The 18,150-nt window shown below is 34.8% G+C and overlaps 1 protein-coding gene across 1 annotated transcript in view; it reads left to right on the top strand.

Moving 5' to 3' along the window:
* The window catches only part of LOC106472131 (putative GPI-anchored protein pfl2), a 53,585-nt gene extending 35,441 nt beyond the window's left edge, over window positions 1–18,144 (top strand). Inside the window, exons 3-7 of the mRNA XM_013932760.2 lie at window positions 1,078–1,228; window positions 3,826–3,977; window positions 4,688–4,888; window positions 7,025–7,171; window positions 13,531–18,144. Coding sequence (XP_013788214.2) covers window positions 1,087–1,228; window positions 3,826–3,977; window positions 4,688–4,888; window positions 7,025–7,171; window positions 13,531–14,262 — 1,374 coding nt within the window. The 5' untranslated portion in view covers window positions 1,078–1,086 and the 3' untranslated portion in view covers window positions 14,263–18,144. The remainder of the gene's footprint in view (window positions 1–1,077; window positions 1,229–3,825; window positions 3,978–4,687; window positions 4,889–7,024; window positions 7,172–13,530) is intronic.
* The last annotated feature ends 6 nt before the right edge of the window (window positions 18,145–18,150 follow it).

The raw sequence follows: 18,150 nt of genomic DNA, 5'->3' as shown, positions 1-18,150 counted from the left end.
TTCAGCGTGATGGTTTGGGGAGCTGTTTGGGTTGGTGGGAGATCGAGCTTAGTGGAGTGCATTGGCAACATAAATTTTGCAAGACACGTTGAAATATTATAGGAAGGATTCTTGCCACTTTATTTCTCGGGTTTCATGGACAAGAACACAACGTTGTTCCAGGAAGATGGAGCACCGTGTCACACTGCTAGAAACACCCAAAAGTGGCAGGAAGAAAATGGTATCTAGAAGCTGCCCTGGCCGAGCCAATCTCCCGACATGAACCTCATCGAAAACCTCTGGGCCATACTCGACCGGCAAGTCAAGAAACAACCAAAAAAAAACAACTTTGAAGAGAAATCTACTCCAAGTTTTGAAGCAAGAGTGGGCAAAAATCCCACAATCTAAAATTGACGAGATGATTCTCAGGATACCCCAAAGGATTAACGAACTCCACAAAGTGAAAGGAAGATCTACTAGATATTGATTAAATTATAAATATATCAATTCATGTGAATATGACTGAAAAATTTCATTTTTTCTGAAAAGGTGGTGTCTATTTACTTGTGACCACGCTGTGTATATCATTTTCAAGAAAAGTATTCTATATGAATGTATGCTCATTTCATTACATGTTTCTTCAAGGCTGGAACACAACATGATTGAGTCTTCCACATGTGTAGTTTACACTATTCAGAATGATACCTTGTTGTATAGTAGCTGAAATATTGTAAATTAATGTATTTGAAATAGTGACTGCTCAATAACTTTGCTCCATTAATATTTCTGTATTTTGTAAACTACCTAATTTGTAAATATAATAATTGAAAGAATAAAGAAAATTAAATCTGAGATGGTTTGTTATTCAGGAAAATATTTCTTGCAGTGTAATAACAAACAATATTAATTTATTATGTCACTACATTTTAAAGAAAATACATGAAAGGAGTATTTAATTTTTTGAAAGGAAAGTCAGTTTTCACTTTGATTTAAAAATTAATACAAATTCTGAAGTGATCAGAAACTTGTTTAAAGTTGTGAATGTTAAAAAGTACTTAATATTTCAGAATTTTCTTGAATTTTTGGGAAATATTTCAGGCAGAAGCCATGAGAATAGTACGCTCTGTGAGTCGAGCGTTTGAAGCCTTCCATAAGCCCAGCTTAGCTCTTGCAACTTCAAGTGGGGAAAGCCAACAAGAGTTTCATGAGGATGCTAACAGAGGTGACTCATTACAGCCTCCAAATAAAAGTAAGACTTATATCCATTATTTTTACATTGCTTTCAGCATTGTGATATTAATATCAAAACAGTATCCAAATCAAGCTTTAATGATATCTCTGCCTGAGGTTAATCTACTTCACAGTATTCTTAATCTTATGATTTTACATTCCTTTCAGCATAGTGATAGTAATATCAAAACAGTATCCAATTCAAGCTTTCATGATATCTCTGCCTGAGGTTAATCTACTTCACAATATTCTTAATCTTATGATTTTACATTCCTTTCAGCATAGTGATATTAATATCAAAACAGTATCCAAATCAAGCTTTCATGATATCTCTGCCTGAGGTTAATCTACTTCACAATATTCTTAATCTTATGATTTTACATTCCTTTCAGCATAGTGATAGTAATATCAAAACAGTATCCAAATCAAGCTTTCATTATATCTCTGCCTGATGTTAATGTACCTCACAATATTCTTAATCTTATAATATAGTTTTAAGAACCATGGCTTGATTTTTACTTTCTGATTGGTTGGATATCAACCAATCACTCAATGACAAACCCATTCCCAGTTTGCCTCTGATGAAAAGGGTCCACATTTTGGAAGTGCTTGAGTTCTAGATTAGAGGGCTGTTTTTCTCACTAATTTACCTTTTGAACCTATGTGTTTTCCTAATATCATGAACCAGTCACACTGTAAACTATCGAAACATGACTCTACCCTGGTGCAGTTCATTTTCACATGAAAAAGGGGTGGCATTCTCATAACATTTGCTTCTTATATCCTTTTTCATCACCATATTAAAAAATTACTTCCAGCACTGTATATATATTTGATTATTTCATGGAAAATACTTTGAAATTTAAGGCCATAGTCATATAGCTCAGGTTCTTTTACCTTAATTAAAAGTCATCTGCTAACTTCTGGTATTTTAGGTTAGAGTTTAAATCATTTGGTAAGAGATTTTTATTCAGGAGCAAGATATTATGATCGTAATTAAGCTTACATGTATTTTATAGTCCAATTATCTGTAAATGAATGTGATGCCATTAAATTTGAAGGTCAAGTATGGCCAAGTGGTTAGTGTGCCAGACTTTGAATCTGCAGGTCTGTAGGTTGTACCCCATTACCACAAAAAAATTGAACTCCTCACTTTGTGGCTGTGAGTTTGTTATAAGTGCAATGGTCAATTCCCACTATTTGGTCAGACAAGAGTAGCCGAAGAGTTGGTAGTGGGTGCTGTTGTCTAGCTGTTATCTATCTAGTCTCTCATTTAAAAATTATGGATGGCTAGTGCAGATAACTCTTAACCCTTGAGTAGCTTTTAGAACTGGAAGGTAACCTATGTGCATCAGTTATGTTGATTAGTGTAATGTAAAGTAATTGATTAATTGAAATTAAAATAAATTGATTAATGTCATAAAAATGATCACCTAATCAAAATTGTTTCTCGATTTACTGTTTTTGAATATTCCAACTATTTAAGTCATTTAAATATTGCCATAATTTTTGATTAATTCAGAGTTGTTTAGATTAACTGACTAGCATTATGGCACTTGAAAATAATCAACTAATTAAAATTTGTGTTTTCATTTGTTAATATTTTTAATTATTCCAATTATCCAAGTCTCAAATGAGAATAATCAATTAATTGAATGTAATCGATTAATGAGCCGCATGATTAATTGATTAGCAAATTCTACTTATCACCTAGCTCTAGTAGCTTTGATTGTATGTCTGAAAAAACAAACAAAAAACGAAAGCCATTAAATTTGATTATTATGTTTTCATTTCACCCTAGGCATATACTAAAATTTATTGCTTGCCTGTATGTCTTTTACACCTGACATATCGTTGGAAACCCACTTCACATTTTAGCAATCATCTGCTCTCTACCAAGTATTTATTCATTGTATAATTGATTAGCCCAGAATTATATTTACGATATAATAGAAACAAAAAACTTATAAGTACAAATCATATTTCACTGCTTAGCACTAATCAAGAATTAAGTTGACAGTTGATGTTTGTAAATAAATCTTTTTTTTTTTTTGACTTTTTGCCAAAGATTTCAACACAGTTACAGATTTATAGATTCTTACTTTTAGGTTGGAGAAATGACAAATTTATGTAATAATTTTTTTTCTGTTTTCAACAGTTAGGCCATAACCTGCAGAAATATCTGTTATGACTGATTTAAAAAATCATACATTGAAGTAAAAAAACTAATAATTGTACAATTTCCTGTGAACATACATTTACTTTGAGATATATATATAAGCAGTTTTCTATTTTTGGAGGAAGCATGTAAAGTTTCTTTTCAGACTTGACAAATTTTGGCTAAATAGTTTAACATGCTCATTTTATTTTTTGACCACCTGGCTACAAATCTGATTCCACTTTTCTTTCATATTAATACTGATATAGTAAAATATTAAAGTGATTTTAATTGTTGTATTTGCTTATTAATCTAATGTAGTTATTGTTGAAAAACGATTTTTATAAAATTGAGTTTTAGTAACTGGTTTGTGAAAAAAAAGCTTATAAATCCTACTCTGTTGTTTTCAGTGATATAGCTACATTTTAGAATTTTGTATTTTTGTATTTATTTCTTAGGTTGTTTAATTGGAGTGAGTACCTCAGAACCTGGTAGGTTGAACAACCATGCTGGGGAACAATGTAAAAGTATCACTGCCCTTACACTTTGTAAACAACAACCCAGTTCTGCATTATCTACAAAAATAGCTCCTAATATTACGGACCTTCAGGTACTGCATCTAGAGTAGACCATAGTGTTTTAGATTTATTCTTCATGCATACAAACTGAAAATGTAAAGTTGAACATTGATGTGTCTTAATTACTTGATTGATGTCAAATTCAGAATTCCGTCACATCTATTTCCTTTAACATTTATTGTATATAATACTTTACATGTATTATGTCTCAAACTAAGGTCAAGGTCTCAAATTGGCTATGTCAGTTCCTCTTATATAAATATATTGAATAAATTTTCAAGGTTCCTGGCACTTCAACATACCGATGCTTCACTGTATGTCTGTTTTTCCAGCTAATGCGTTGATTTTATTTATATAGTTCGATATTTTGATTTTCTAGCAAAGTGTACTAACTTGCAATCATACTTTTAACCAGACACTATGAAAAATGTTTGTGCATATTTGTTACATTTATATATGTTTCACAGTAGGTCTGGATGTTCTGGTTTTACAAAGCTGAAGCAGTGTCCTAATATTTTGAGTAAGTAGGTTATATTCAAAGAAACAAAATGTTTGAAAATTTACTATGTATTTTTTTTCAAAGAGTTGGATAATGTTGTAGATTCTTGAGAAAACCTCTTCTTTGGAGCTGAATTCATTACTGACTTAATTTGTAGTTCATTAGATGGTCTTAATAGTTTTAGTAATAATATGTTTAGTTGAAAATATATTCTTTTAATGCTTCAAAAATATTTTATTTTAGGCAGAAGAAATGTCTCTTTCTCCTTTGAATGATAATGTAGGGACTGTGAGTAGCAGAATGTCAGTTAGTGTTTACCATGAAATGCAGCTACTTCAAGAGCAGTTAAAACAACAGTCTCAGCAGACGCAGGCTGCACTTTCTCAGGTTCACATGTTGAAAGATCAGCTAGCTGCTGAAAACTCGGCTAGATTGGAGGCTCAGGTGAGTGATTATATTTTCCATAGCATATTTATTGGATTGTTGATGACAAAATTGTCTCTTCTTGATTCTGGAGTTTATTAAACCTTTAAAAAATAATGACATAGATCATAAATTGAATTATGAAAAGTTGTCAAATATCAGTGGATTATCAAAGTTCTTAATATGGAAAGAAAGGCTTTAGTCCATGTAAATATTTAGTTGGTATTAATTCAAACTGAGAAACAAGATCAAATATTGTAGAGCTGTTATGAAACAAAACAAAACTTTGATTATAAGAATCATTATATATTAGGAATTTTTGAGGATAACATTCACAATTTTTTGGAAATATTGATAGTAATAACCACTACTTGTTAGGATGTTTGATGTAATAGTCCTAATTTTTTAGAATTTTGATTTGAAAAACGACTATTTATTTGGTTTTTGATGATAAGCATCACAATTTAGTGGAGAATTTGATTATAAGAATCATAGTTTGTTAGAGATGTTGACAATTACTATTTATTGGAGATTTTAATGATGATATTTCACCTTACATTCAGATCTTTAACTTAGAATTATTATTATTATGAGACTAGGGTGATTAAATAAAATATGCATATTAAAGACGTTTATGTATGATTTACTCCTGTCATGACCAGCTAACTATGGGAATCATTTCAACATATTATTTGAAGCTAATGTGCTTAAACAATGATTTATTTTATTGTATACCAAAGCTGCAGTTGAGTTAGTGTATATTTATAGTTTGTGCTTTAACTGAATATGCATTGGACTGACCTCATGTTGGAAAAATAATGTTGTCTGTAATTCCGAATGTACTATGTGTACCTTTACAAATTGTTGTAAGCTTTTAGTAAATATTACAAGTGTGTTGTACACAAAATATCAGATGGGCTAATAAAATATTTGTATTCAAGCAAGTTGGAATGCAAGGTGGTGTTTGTGTAAAGTGTAAAAATCCATTTTCTGTTGTAAAGATTGCAGATTATATTTACATAATCTCTAAAAACTCCTGAATGCATATCTGTTGTTTTATTGAGTATCCCTGTATATATTATATCAGGAATTTTCTCTACTCTAACATAGACTTTTGTGAAATCAGCAATATATGATAAAATGACATCACATTCATAATACTATGTTGAATGGTACTATGTACAAGATTGGGACACGTGCACTTTGTTCACACTCATGCTCATAGTTAATCCTATAATCCACTGTTGTTTTAAATATTGCTCATTTTAAAACTTGCATTTATAATATGTATGGGAGTTTATGTTTGGTATGTATATCTGTAGATACACACATTATTCCATATTTTGTCTTTCTGAAATAATGGTGATGGTTTGCATCTAAAATATTTAATAACCACATCATTGTAATTTTAATGTTAGGTCTCTGATAGGAGATCAATACCTATTATTTTTAACTTTACAGGAGATATGAACTGAAAATAGAACAAGAGAATTACAGTAACATTTAACCTTCTACAAAGTATTTTTTTTTGTAGAAATTTGTGATAAAAGTTTTTGTACCAAGTATGCAGTGTAAAAATATAATGACAATGATAATTATACCTCTGATAGACCATACTCATTTAGCAACACGCAACTTGGATGTGTGATTGTTACTTGTACCTTGAAGAATGTACTGATTGCTTTATTTTTAAATTTTGATGTTAAAATGGCTATATGCAAGCAGAGAAGGAAAAACAGAAATTTCATTTATTATCATTGTAACTGGAATTGTAAAATATGTTGTATTCTTACTTAAATATTGATAACACAGCAAGGGTATCCGATAGTGAATCGATGCAGTGTAACCATTAAATGTTTTTGTTGTATCACATTGCTTGCTCCTAATTAGACCATTGTATTAAAATTAACTACACTATTTACTGTGTTGTTTTTAGTTCTGATCTATCTAGGTAACTTGCTTTGACCAAAAGTTATTAATGTTATTAGTATGTTTTTTTCAGTCTATGGCATCAAAGTTTTCATTTTTAAGACTAAATTATATTTTAGTGATATAAGTAGAAACCATCTGATGCTAAACATGCTAACATTTTTAAATTCAAGGCTCCATCAGTGCAAAAGATTAATAGAAATACTCAGTATGTTTCTTTCTTTCCAGTCTCAGAACCATCAATTAATGGTACACAATAAGCAGCTTTTGGAGCACATTCAGAGTTTAGTACAACATATCAAAGTGCTGGAGAAGAAAGCTAACCAATGGGAAGCAGAAATCTCTCCTATGGTGGGTGGACTCGCTTCTCTTCAGGTGTGTATTTTCTGGCAATGATCAAACCTGGTTTCTCCTTTTAAAACCATTATTATAAATGCAACATTTTGATATGGTACACATAAAAAGCTATTCTCATTCAGTGCTACCCTATATATATATATGTAACATTTTTTTATGCATGCCACAAACCTTCTATCTCCTCTCCATTGGAATTGACTGATTCCAATGCATCTTTCATGCAAATTATCATGTGTCAAACCTTAACCAGTAAGAGTGCGACATACTCATGATGCATGTGACTCCTTCTATTCAAGTTTACCAAACTATCACTTCTTGTTTGGCAGTAATCCTGTTCAGACGTTTTTCTTTTGGTGTTCTTCACGTGAAATGTGATTTTAATAGTTTTATTTCTGAATTGGGACTTCATTATTAAATTTTTTTGTTACATTGAAGAAATCTTTTAATTAACTTATTTTCCCGTTTCTATTTTTTTTCACACTTCAATATTTTACATCAAACACTTACGTGTTTCTACAATTAATTCTGAGGTTCATGTTCCCATTTCGGGTGTTAAAGCTCTCGCACTGTTTTCACAGGCTGCAGGTGGAGGAGACCTGTCATTAGATTTCTCTGCTGTTATCCACTGGAAGATTGATCGTTATATGCATCATCCTTCTTTTCCTGAACTTGCCTTTCTAAACCTCCTGAACCTGTTTGGGCTGATGACGATTTGATAGCCTTTATACATCACTGGATTTTGCTGTGTTTTCCCTACCCCTCCTGCAGAATTAGCTAGGCCTAATATGGCATTTTTCAACATGATTTCTCAGTATGTTATGTTTTTTCTGTGATTCCTTATTACCTCCATGTTGGCTTGTTTATCGTCTTTGGCTCTTGCTTTACACAAATGTTTCACCATAGTTGGGATTTTCTTTGTCGCAACGCATCCTTGTTATGGGTATGTTTGCTGCCTCTTTCTTTTCAGAATTTCTGTATTTTTTTTCGACCATGTATATGAGACTCTGGAATCTCGTGTGTAATCTGTGCATCAAAACTTGACTCTTTCCTCTTTGGTTGCACGTTTGTTACAGTTGGAACCACAACATGCTCTTATTCACTACAGTTCCATGGGGTCTTCGAGTTTTATCAAAGGGACTTGTCCTATTATTTTTTCCCCACTTCCTTTTTCCATGGTACTCTTTTCTTCCCCATAACTTGGAATCCTACCACCATCCTGCATTTGTCCGAGGAGGTACACAATTTTTTGTCTCTACAGGCCGTTGCACCTGTTCATCATCTTTCTCCAGGCTTTTATTCCAGGATGTTTGTTGTCCTCATGCCAAACTGGAGACTGATGGCCTGTACTAGGTTTGCCCCACCTCATTTTAATTTTCAATCTGCCCTGTTTTACCTTGAAATCGTTTCTCACCCTTAGGTGGGCTTTTTATCCAGGTTTATTGATGACAAGAGGAATGTCACGAATGTTTATTTGCAAACCCTGATATTTTGTCACTTGCGACCCTCTCCTTGATTTATTCTCCACAGGGTGGTTTTTCTGTTTCACACACTGCCCTACGGACTTGCATTGGCCCTGTATGTTTTGTCGGGCATTCAGAGCATTCGTTCGTTACTTATATGCTTTCGGGTTGCTTTGGTCAACTGGCTACTGTTTGCTTGTTATCAACAGGAGTCCGGCTGTTACCCTTATCAGCTGCACCTGGAGGCAGCTATAATGGGCTGTTAATCAAGTTGGAGAAGTCCTTACTGCAACCTTTCCAATATCCTGTCCATTTAGGTGTTTTTTTTTCTAAACACATCTCAGTTGGGCTTGCCCTTCTTCTCTTTGACTTCATTTGGTGGGTTTTCAGTTCGATTACAGCTCGCGAATTTCTATCACTTTTGGGGATGTGATCTTTCACAGTATCCCTTATCCTCTTAGGTCAGGCTCATATGTGGTCTCTTTCATGGGCTTTTCATGACCAGTGGAATTTTGTAGGGACCCTTTATCAAGTTTTATTACTCTTCCTCCTACCCTTGTTGTCAATCAGCATTGATGGTTAGATTTGACTCACACATCAGTGGGTGTCCCACTTCCTCCTCCTCATCCGGTTTTTCACATTTCATGGATGCATTCCTTTAGGGATTGGGTACATGGATGGATCAACTGGAAATTTCTAGGTTTTTGGTCTGCAGCCGAAAAGTCTTATCCTATCAACATCCTGGAGCTTCTCGCTGTGGGTCATGTTTTGGTTAATTTGCTCCGTTTGATCAGAAGTTGTCTGCTACTGATACATTCCGATTTTTCTTCAGTGGTTGCTTATCTTAATCACCAGGGTGACACCTGTTCTCCATCGCTTTGTATTTGTACTTTGGATCTTCTTTTTGGGCCTACACGCTCTATATTCTTATCATTGCGTGTCATTTTACGTGTGCTTTTGTTCTTGTCATGGATTGGATTCCTATCCAGACAACATTTATCTGATGGAGTGGTTTTTTGATCCTTTTGTTTTCCAGCAGCTTTGACTTCAGTGGGGTACTCCTCACATTGAGGCTTTTGCTGTGTCCCTTCACCACAAATTGCCTTGGTTTTGGTCTCTGGTTCCTCGTCTTCTTGCTCTGGCTATTGATGTTTTCAGCCAGGATTGGACCTACACATTTGTCTATCCTCCCGTTCTTCTTCTTCTCTGGATGAATTCATTCATCCTTGACACTCTGTGTTCAGTCCTTCTGATAGCTCTTTCCTGGCTGTCTCAGCTGTGGTTTCTGTGGCTTCTCCAGCTCCAATTTCCTCCTCTGTCTCCATCTCTTCTTCACTACCTTCAGTCCCCGGTGTTTCATCCAGACCTTCCTGTCCTTCATCTTCATGCCTAATTTTCCTTTGGCCATAGGAGAGGTTATCTGGTTTCTCCTGATGCTTAGCCTCTTTTCTGGCTTGTTTCATTCACCATTCCAACATGGAAGTTTCTCAATGCAAATGGAATTTTTCCATCATTGGTTTTTGGGTTCAGGGTTTTCCCTGATCAGAGGTCTTCTCAGAGTTTTGAGAGGTCCTGTCCCACACCTTTTGTTTCCCGATCCCACAGGTGTTTACCTCTCCTATACTTTACCTGTGGATGTGTTCCTTCTGGATTTGTTGTCCACTGTGGCAGGCTGCCCTTCCGGATGGGGATATTAATATGGTCGTGCACTATCTCACTTTGCCTACATTTGAACCACTCTCCCAGTGCTCCTTGTTTCACCTTATGTTTTCCTTCCTTCTCCTATTTGCCTGTGGATGTCAGTGTTCTGTTTATTTGTCATTGATGTTTCACATACTCTTTATCCTTCAGCATATCTTCTTCTTTCTCTAGATCGTTTTTCGTTCCTAACACTTTTATGGCTCTTGAGGAAACTCCTCTGTTTAGCCACTTTCCCTTCCTTCCATTTCACGTCTTTATTCTTGTCCTGATCCAGATAAATTTCTATGTCCTGTACGTGATTTTCTCTGTTATATTGCCTGCATGGCTTCCTTCTGTGGTGTTCATTCCTGCCTCTTTCTTCCTTGAAGACATCCTCTGTTTGTGTTCTTTCTCCTTCTTCCTTTTCCAGTTGGGTTTGGCTCTTCGCTTGATTGGCTTCTTCCTCTTTATTGTCTTCTTCCAGCATTTTGTCTGAGTGTCTTCTCACCCAATTTAACACCCTAACTTTTCATTGGCATTTCATCTTTTTTGTCCTTTGGAGGTACTTCTTCAATCAGGCATGTGGACTACCCATGATTCGTTCACTATTTGTATCGGATCATGGTTTTCTGTCTCTTTGGGTTATTGTCTTCCATTTTTAGCCATTGTAAAATATCAAAATTCAGTGAGTCTTTGACTGGGTAAGTTATTTTTTTTCTTATATTTCCTTTTCAGGGGCTCTTTTTCTCTTTATTAATGTTCATTGTTTGGATCCAACTCTGTAACGAGTGGTGCCTGGCCAGGTATTCTTTAACTATTCAAATCCCCACTGTCAATCCATGTTGCCTTGCATATTATAATTCTATGGTCACACGACGCACACTGCAGAGATGGGTCCCATGTTCCACAAGATCTCATGTAAGTTTATCCTCACAATAGATTTGCTTCATAAATCTGCCCATCCGGGACTGTACCCATTCATGGACATTATTAGGTAAAGCAGATTGGGATAGCTGTCCATCTCTGTTATGCCTTGTATTGAATAATTTGGTATGAGTTGCTTTTAAAAATAGGGTTTCGTGATCTCCCATTGCACCGTCTCAGGTGTTGTCGTTCCTCTGGACTCTCCACCATGTTTTACCCCCTTTTCTTCTAGTGGAATTTGAGAGTCCTTACCACTTTCCAGTTCCAAGCTGCAGGGGTGGTGGACTGTGGAGGTATCCTCCTGAATGGGTTAATGAAATACAAACAAAAAAACAGAAATGATTATAAAACCATTCAGATGAGAGTAGGGCAGTGGTGTTCTGCTGGTGTAAATGATGTGATATCCTCCAATATGAAACATAAAAACAAATGGGAGTGAGATGTCAAAATTGCAATTCACCCCTTTGATTGGGATCCCTCATCCTACCTTCACGTGGATGTCGGTTCCCAGTTGCTGGGTTTTGGATTTAGAGTAGAACCAATCAACATAAGTCCTCACACATGTATTACAGATGTCTATATTTCTCCCTCATTTATAGTCCATCAGTGTTGTGGGTCACGGTGGAGGTAATTGCAGATTGTTATGGCTCTTTCCCTTCCACTATCCCTCAATATTTCTTATTCCGAGGATGTTAATCGGCTTGGGGTGGTTCCGGTCAATTTCACTTTTGAGGAAGATGGTTTATATTATGTAGACATATTTTTGATACCGGATGTTTGGTTCCCAGATCAATCTATTAATTTATCATATTCACATGTGCCTCATTCATGAGTCAGGGGGTACTAGATTCCCTCCAGTCTCATAAACTTGAGGTGAAGACAGTATGATAGTTTTTCCTATCCCTGCCAGATGACTGGGTTTTGGATTGTAGTTGACTTGTCACCGGTATGATCGTTTTTCCTACTCTCACATGGATATCAGTTCCTGGTTGCCTGGGTTTTGAATTGTAGTCAATTTTCCGGTGGTATAATCCTTTTTCCTACCCCCACATGGATGTCGGTACCCAGCGGCTGGGTTTTGGATTGTAGTTGACTTATCGACAGTATGATCCTCATCCTACCCCTGCATGGATGTCAATTCCCAGTGCCATTGATTTTGGAAGTATTTGACTTGCCGTGTATGGTCTAGCCCCTCTACACCTAGGGGCACATCCTTTTCATTTTACCCACTTTTATAAGTTTCTGGGATTGAGTTTGATAAATATTGCATGGTTCGGATCGCTTTCTGGCCATATTTTTCTCCCAATTGGATGTATACTCTTCTGTTTTACACCCATATATTCAACATCTTTCTATGATGGTTGAAGAGTATACCTGGTTCAGAGTGGTGCGATTCCCCCACATCAGATTTTAGAATCTGACTGTCTCATCTCAGGGAGTGTCCCTTGGATGCTTTCAAAGGATGTTTTTTTTTTCCCTCACACCAGTCCCTCCTCCTATTCAATGTGTGATTCCAGCTATTTACGTGAGTGAATCTAATGTACTGTATCAGAAGTTATAATTTTCCTACACTGAAAATGTATTTCTGATAGGTACTTACCTCTCCTCACACTTTCCACCCTTCCTCTCCACTGAAAACCGATGCTTCCATTATCTGACAAAACTGAAAAGGATAATTTGGTAGAATTGAATAGAGGGAGTCACATGCATCATGAGAGTATGTGCACTCTTATTGGTGGAGGGTTGACACATGATGATTTGCACGAGAGACGCATTGGAATCAGTCAATTACAATGTAGGGGAGATAAGCTTGTGGCATACGTAAACATTTCTTTTTGCATATAGAGGGTAGCACTGAATGAGAATAGCTTTTTATGTGAGAGACGGTAAGTATCTATTGGAAATACATTTACAGTGTAGGAAAATTAGAACTTCAGTTTTGCAAAAGTGAAAACTAGCTTACTCAAAACATGAAATTGTGACAAATGTAATATGCTCAGCAAAAGTTATGTTAAGTGTGTGGCCTTTTAAATGATCAGAGTTGCATTAATGCAGAGAGTGAAAAAATTTGACAATTGTAAAGTATTCCATAAATGAGTACAGTTGAGGGTCTATTTTGACAGGGAATAATTCTTTTGTGAAATAAATCATGTATTCGCAGGATTTGTTTTTGTCATTTATGACCATATATAAAAATTGTCTATATTAAAAATAAACATTTCTTAAAATGCTTTTTTATTTCTATCTTAACCATATAATAAACCCTGAATTATAAGCTACCAATTTAAATTTTGTATTACCTCTTTTAATTAGCTTACTGAAAACAGCCCTTGTTCAAGGTTCAGTACTGGTGGAAATGGTTCGTTGAAAGCCATACAGTCTTCATCAGCATCAGCCAGTCCTTCTCCACAACAACAGCCTATTAGAAGCAGTAGCTCAACAGCTTTTGTATCCTCAGAGAGTCCCAAAACACACAGCTGGTCTGAAGATAAATTTTCTACCTTTCTCACTAGTATGTCTCAACCTAATAGCCCATCCCGTGTTAGCTTTACTTCTTCATACAGTGACCCACCTCTTTCTTCTCTGTCCACACTTCCTGTTGTAGCATCATCTGATTCTAGTAAGATAACTGTCATGGCTAATAGTGCTAACGTTGCATCCAATTTGTCCCCAACTACAACTGTTTTACCGACTTTAACCCTAGATTTACCTGATACAAATAAAAATTGTAAATCCTCATCTGATATTTCTACTGGAAGTCACCAGAGGGACCATTTAGGTCAGTTGTCAGACTTTTCCATATGGAATTTTTTACCTAAAACTCACCCAGGTCTTTCTTCAACAACTGAAAGTTATGGAAACCAGTGCAGCTTCTCTAATACTTCAGATACTTTTTTAACCCAAGTTACTGATGATATTTTAAAGCTAGATCTTCGTGACCCACAGCAAATTTTATCAGAGACAGAAAATATTAGGAGTAGTACAAGTTGCATAAAGTCTTCTCAGGGTATACTTACAAAAGCTGACAGAAAATATTGGATGTAATGCAAGTTTTGTAAGGTCTTCTCAGGTGCCTCAAAAAAAAAAGTGACAGAAAGTAATGGGAGCAATACGTATTGCATAAAGTCTTCTCAGGTGCCTTACAAAAGCTGACAGCAAATATAGAAAGCAATGTGAGGTGCCTCACAAAGGATGAAAAAAAATTGGAAGTAGTGCAAGTCTTGTAAGTTCTTCTCAGGGTACTCATGAAAACTGATAGTGAATATTGAAAGTAAAAAAAGTCCCATTAGGTTTTTATGTGCTTTTAAAAAAGTGACAGAAAATATTTGGAGTAATGCAAGTTTTGTAAAGTCATCTCAGCTGCATCACAAAAGCTCTCAGAAAATACTGGATATAATAAATGTGCAAATTCTATACAGGTGCTTCATAAAAATTGAAAATAATATTGGAAGAAATGCAAATCCTGTAAGATATTTTTAGGTGCCTCACAAAAGCTGATAGTAAATAATGAAGTGATGCAAGCACCACATGGTCTTCTCAGGGTACTGAAAAAAGGTACAGAAAATACTAGAAATAATGTGAGTGCTGTAAAGTCTTCTCAGGTGCCTTATAAAAACTGCTTTTTTGTGTGCTGTTGGTAGTTATTAAAATGTATTATTACTTCTTATGTTGATGATTAGACATATGATCGTGTTTTACATTCTGTGTAAGTCTCAGAATTGTGTAAATGGCATAGAAGTGCTAGTTTTATCTTTGTTTAATTCAGAAAGGGTAGGCCAGAAGTAATAGTATTTTCCAGGAGCTGGTACTTTATGTGATGTTATTGTATGAATTATGTTTTGCATTTATCAAAAAAATGCATAAATATGATTTACCAGAAGTTACAGAAGTGTCTGGAGAACTTTTTGTTTTGTTCTTTTTTTACTAAAAAAAGTATAGCCATCAGAAAATACGTGCAAAATATTGCAGACCTTAATGCAATCTTATCTTTTCCAGATTAAGAAAGAAAAAATAGTTTTGTTTTTGTCTCCATATTTTTTCCTTAAAAAAAGCATTTTCTTAGCAGTAACCTAGATTTTACATAAAAGCAGAATTTTTGTAATTTAATATGAGAGATTGAAGTTTACTAACTTCCCCATCCGGTGTAAAGTTACTAAAGGTGTACCAATATGACTATTCAGTAATTGTCCGATATGCTGATATTTTAATGTTATAGGAGTGATTACAGATTTTGTTACTGATATTTGACACATGTGGCTTACAATAGTTAGTATTAGGTACAATCAAGCACATATACACATGTTTCACTATGCAAGTTTAATATTTAAAACCTACAACAGGTAAATTGTATTTAATAGACAGTAACACCTCAGCTTTCTCAGCACATGGTCATCATAAATATTAACAGCTCCAGAGAAGAGTCTCGCTGAATGGACACTTGTAGGTGATGTACTAAGGTATGTCTATATGTATATATAGCTATCTTAGTTAAGATAGGATATTGTAGCTTGTTACTGTCCCACCAGGTATAGGGATTATCCTCTTGATATTTAATTAAGGGTTCCCACAAGTAGTTGTTTACCATGCATTCCTTTCCTTTCCCAGTATCTGTGGATTCTCTTGGGTCTTCTAAAATTTCGGCCAAGCATTCCCATACTTTGCTAGTAGATTTAGATCCATTATTGAGTAGTTGTTTCTTTTTAGCGGCTTAACATCACTGTCCTCTGTAGATTCTGCACACATCTCTATCAGAAGTCTTTTAGTCATTCAGAAAAAAAAAACTTGTTCTTTGGATCCAATGCTGTGGCATCAACTAATTCCTCTCATTCTTCAAGTTCACTAAGTCTTCGTTTCAGTGCACTTAACATCTCTGACTTTGTATGGATTCCTGAGTCATCATCAGGTTTATTCAGTGTCTAGAGCTCTCAACAAAGGTATTGGTATTAGTACAGATGCTACTGCTGTATCAGTAGATGTCATTTTTGATATTTCCTCTACAGGTTTCAGTACTGCAATTATTTTTCTGGTCAGCTCAAGTTGATGAGAAGTTAACATACTGATGGCATCATATTCAGTTGCATATGCAACCAGTGCCATTTTTTGCCTGTAAACTGATTGCAACATGTAAAGGGTTGAGTTCCACCATGTTGGTTCATCCTGTACCAACATGTGTTTTTCCATGCTTAACTTCTTTTATTTCATTCAGTCAATGATAGGCTAAAGTAAAGTGTCCAACAAGTCTGCGAGATACAGCCAAGACATCAGTCACTGATCGCTGTGAGAATACTCCTTCGTGCATGAAACCAGCTGGAAGTGTATGTACAAAGCATCTCAAGCTGGGCAGATGCACATCTCATGTGGCTTTCATCATATTACTTACATTGTCATGCAATATTAAATGAATTCTCTCCTTGCTAGTGGCCCAATTCTGTAACATATTCTTCAGTTTTTCACACAAGTATTCACCAGTATGAGACTCTTCACATTTATGTGCATGCAACACAGCTAATATTCTATTAAAATCTTTGGTAATCCAGTGGGCTGTTAAACTAATCCAAGATTCATGAGCTATGTTGTAGCTCCAAATATCTGTAGTAAGACTCAAGTATGGTACATAACAGTTTACTGTCAATATTTGTTTTAATATTTGGTACAAAATTTTCAGAAAAATACTTAAGACTTGATATAACATACCTAGGCTCAAGGATTTTAATGAGATGATTAAATCTAGTGCCATTTCCATCTGAAAAGATCTGGTAATCAGTAGCAATCATTTAGCTTACTAACTGGTGAATATGCAGTGCATGAGGATCATTGATATTCCATACTTTAACTTTAGCCACTGTTTTCATCGTAGAAAGCTGTCAAAAACCTGCAGTTCTTTCTGTTTCTTCTTTCATTTCAGTTCTCTTCTTCTTTTTTTTCTTCTTCTTTGTAATCACTATAATCCACAGGGTGTTTTTTTTTTAATATGATCAATAATGTTGGTAGTATTAAAACTTTTAACAGAACTCCCACCACAAGATATGTAATCTTTACAAACACTAAACTTATCACTGTCTTCACAAACAGTAAATTAATCTTATAACTGCTTTTACTTGTGGCATTTTTATAAAACAAAAGAACAAAATGGTGATGCCACACAAAGGTAAGTATGCATGCACATATGAGTATGGTGCATAGTTTATTGATAAGCCAGTATCTATGCAGATATGGATATTAATATTGGTACACCTTTAAAAGTTATACATGGCTATGGTTATTTCCAACATTTAATGCTGTAGAAATGGTATGCATGTATATATCTTTTTATTCAAAAAGTAACCTTGCATCTTTCTACTTCGAACATAACCAAAGTAATTGATACAACTTCACTGTATGAATTTAAAAAATGTGTAAAGTTTAAATGGCAACACCACCTTTTGACAGTGGTTGACATTTTGATGTCTTTCAAGTTTTTAATAGTTATTTTTAATGGTTTTTTTTTAATTATCTTATTATTTTTAAAGTTTCATATTTACAATGTAATCAGGCTACATTTATTCAAATCATGAAGCAAAAAATCAGAACTGATATATCATTTGTAATAGATGGGTACAAGAATAACTTTCCATATTATACTTTGGATTTGTTTTTACAACCACATATGGGGAGTATTACTTCTTATTTCCCATAAAATGTGATATTAAAGCCTTACATTCTTGTTTTAAGCTACCAGTGAGTTAAGAAGTCATCAGAGGTTATTGTATTTCAGTTATTATTTTGAAGTAAATGATGGAAAGGATGTAGCTGACTTGTGACGTGTTAAATTTTGTATTTTTAGCAGTTTATTTCTTGTGATGTGTTTCTTCCTGTTAATGCCTCCCAGTGGCACAGCAGTATGTCTGTGGACTTACAGTGCTAGAAACTGGGTTTCAATACCCGTGGTGGGCA

Source organism: Limulus polyphemus, unplaced genomic scaffold, assembly GCF_000517525.1.
Source record: "Limulus polyphemus unplaced genomic scaffold, Limulus_polyphemus-2.1.2 Scaffold118, whole genome shotgun sequence".
Classification (NCBI taxonomy): Eukaryota; Metazoa; Arthropoda; class Merostomata; order Xiphosura; family Limulidae; genus Limulus; species Limulus polyphemus.
This window is presented reverse-complemented; position numbering and strand designations above follow the sequence as displayed.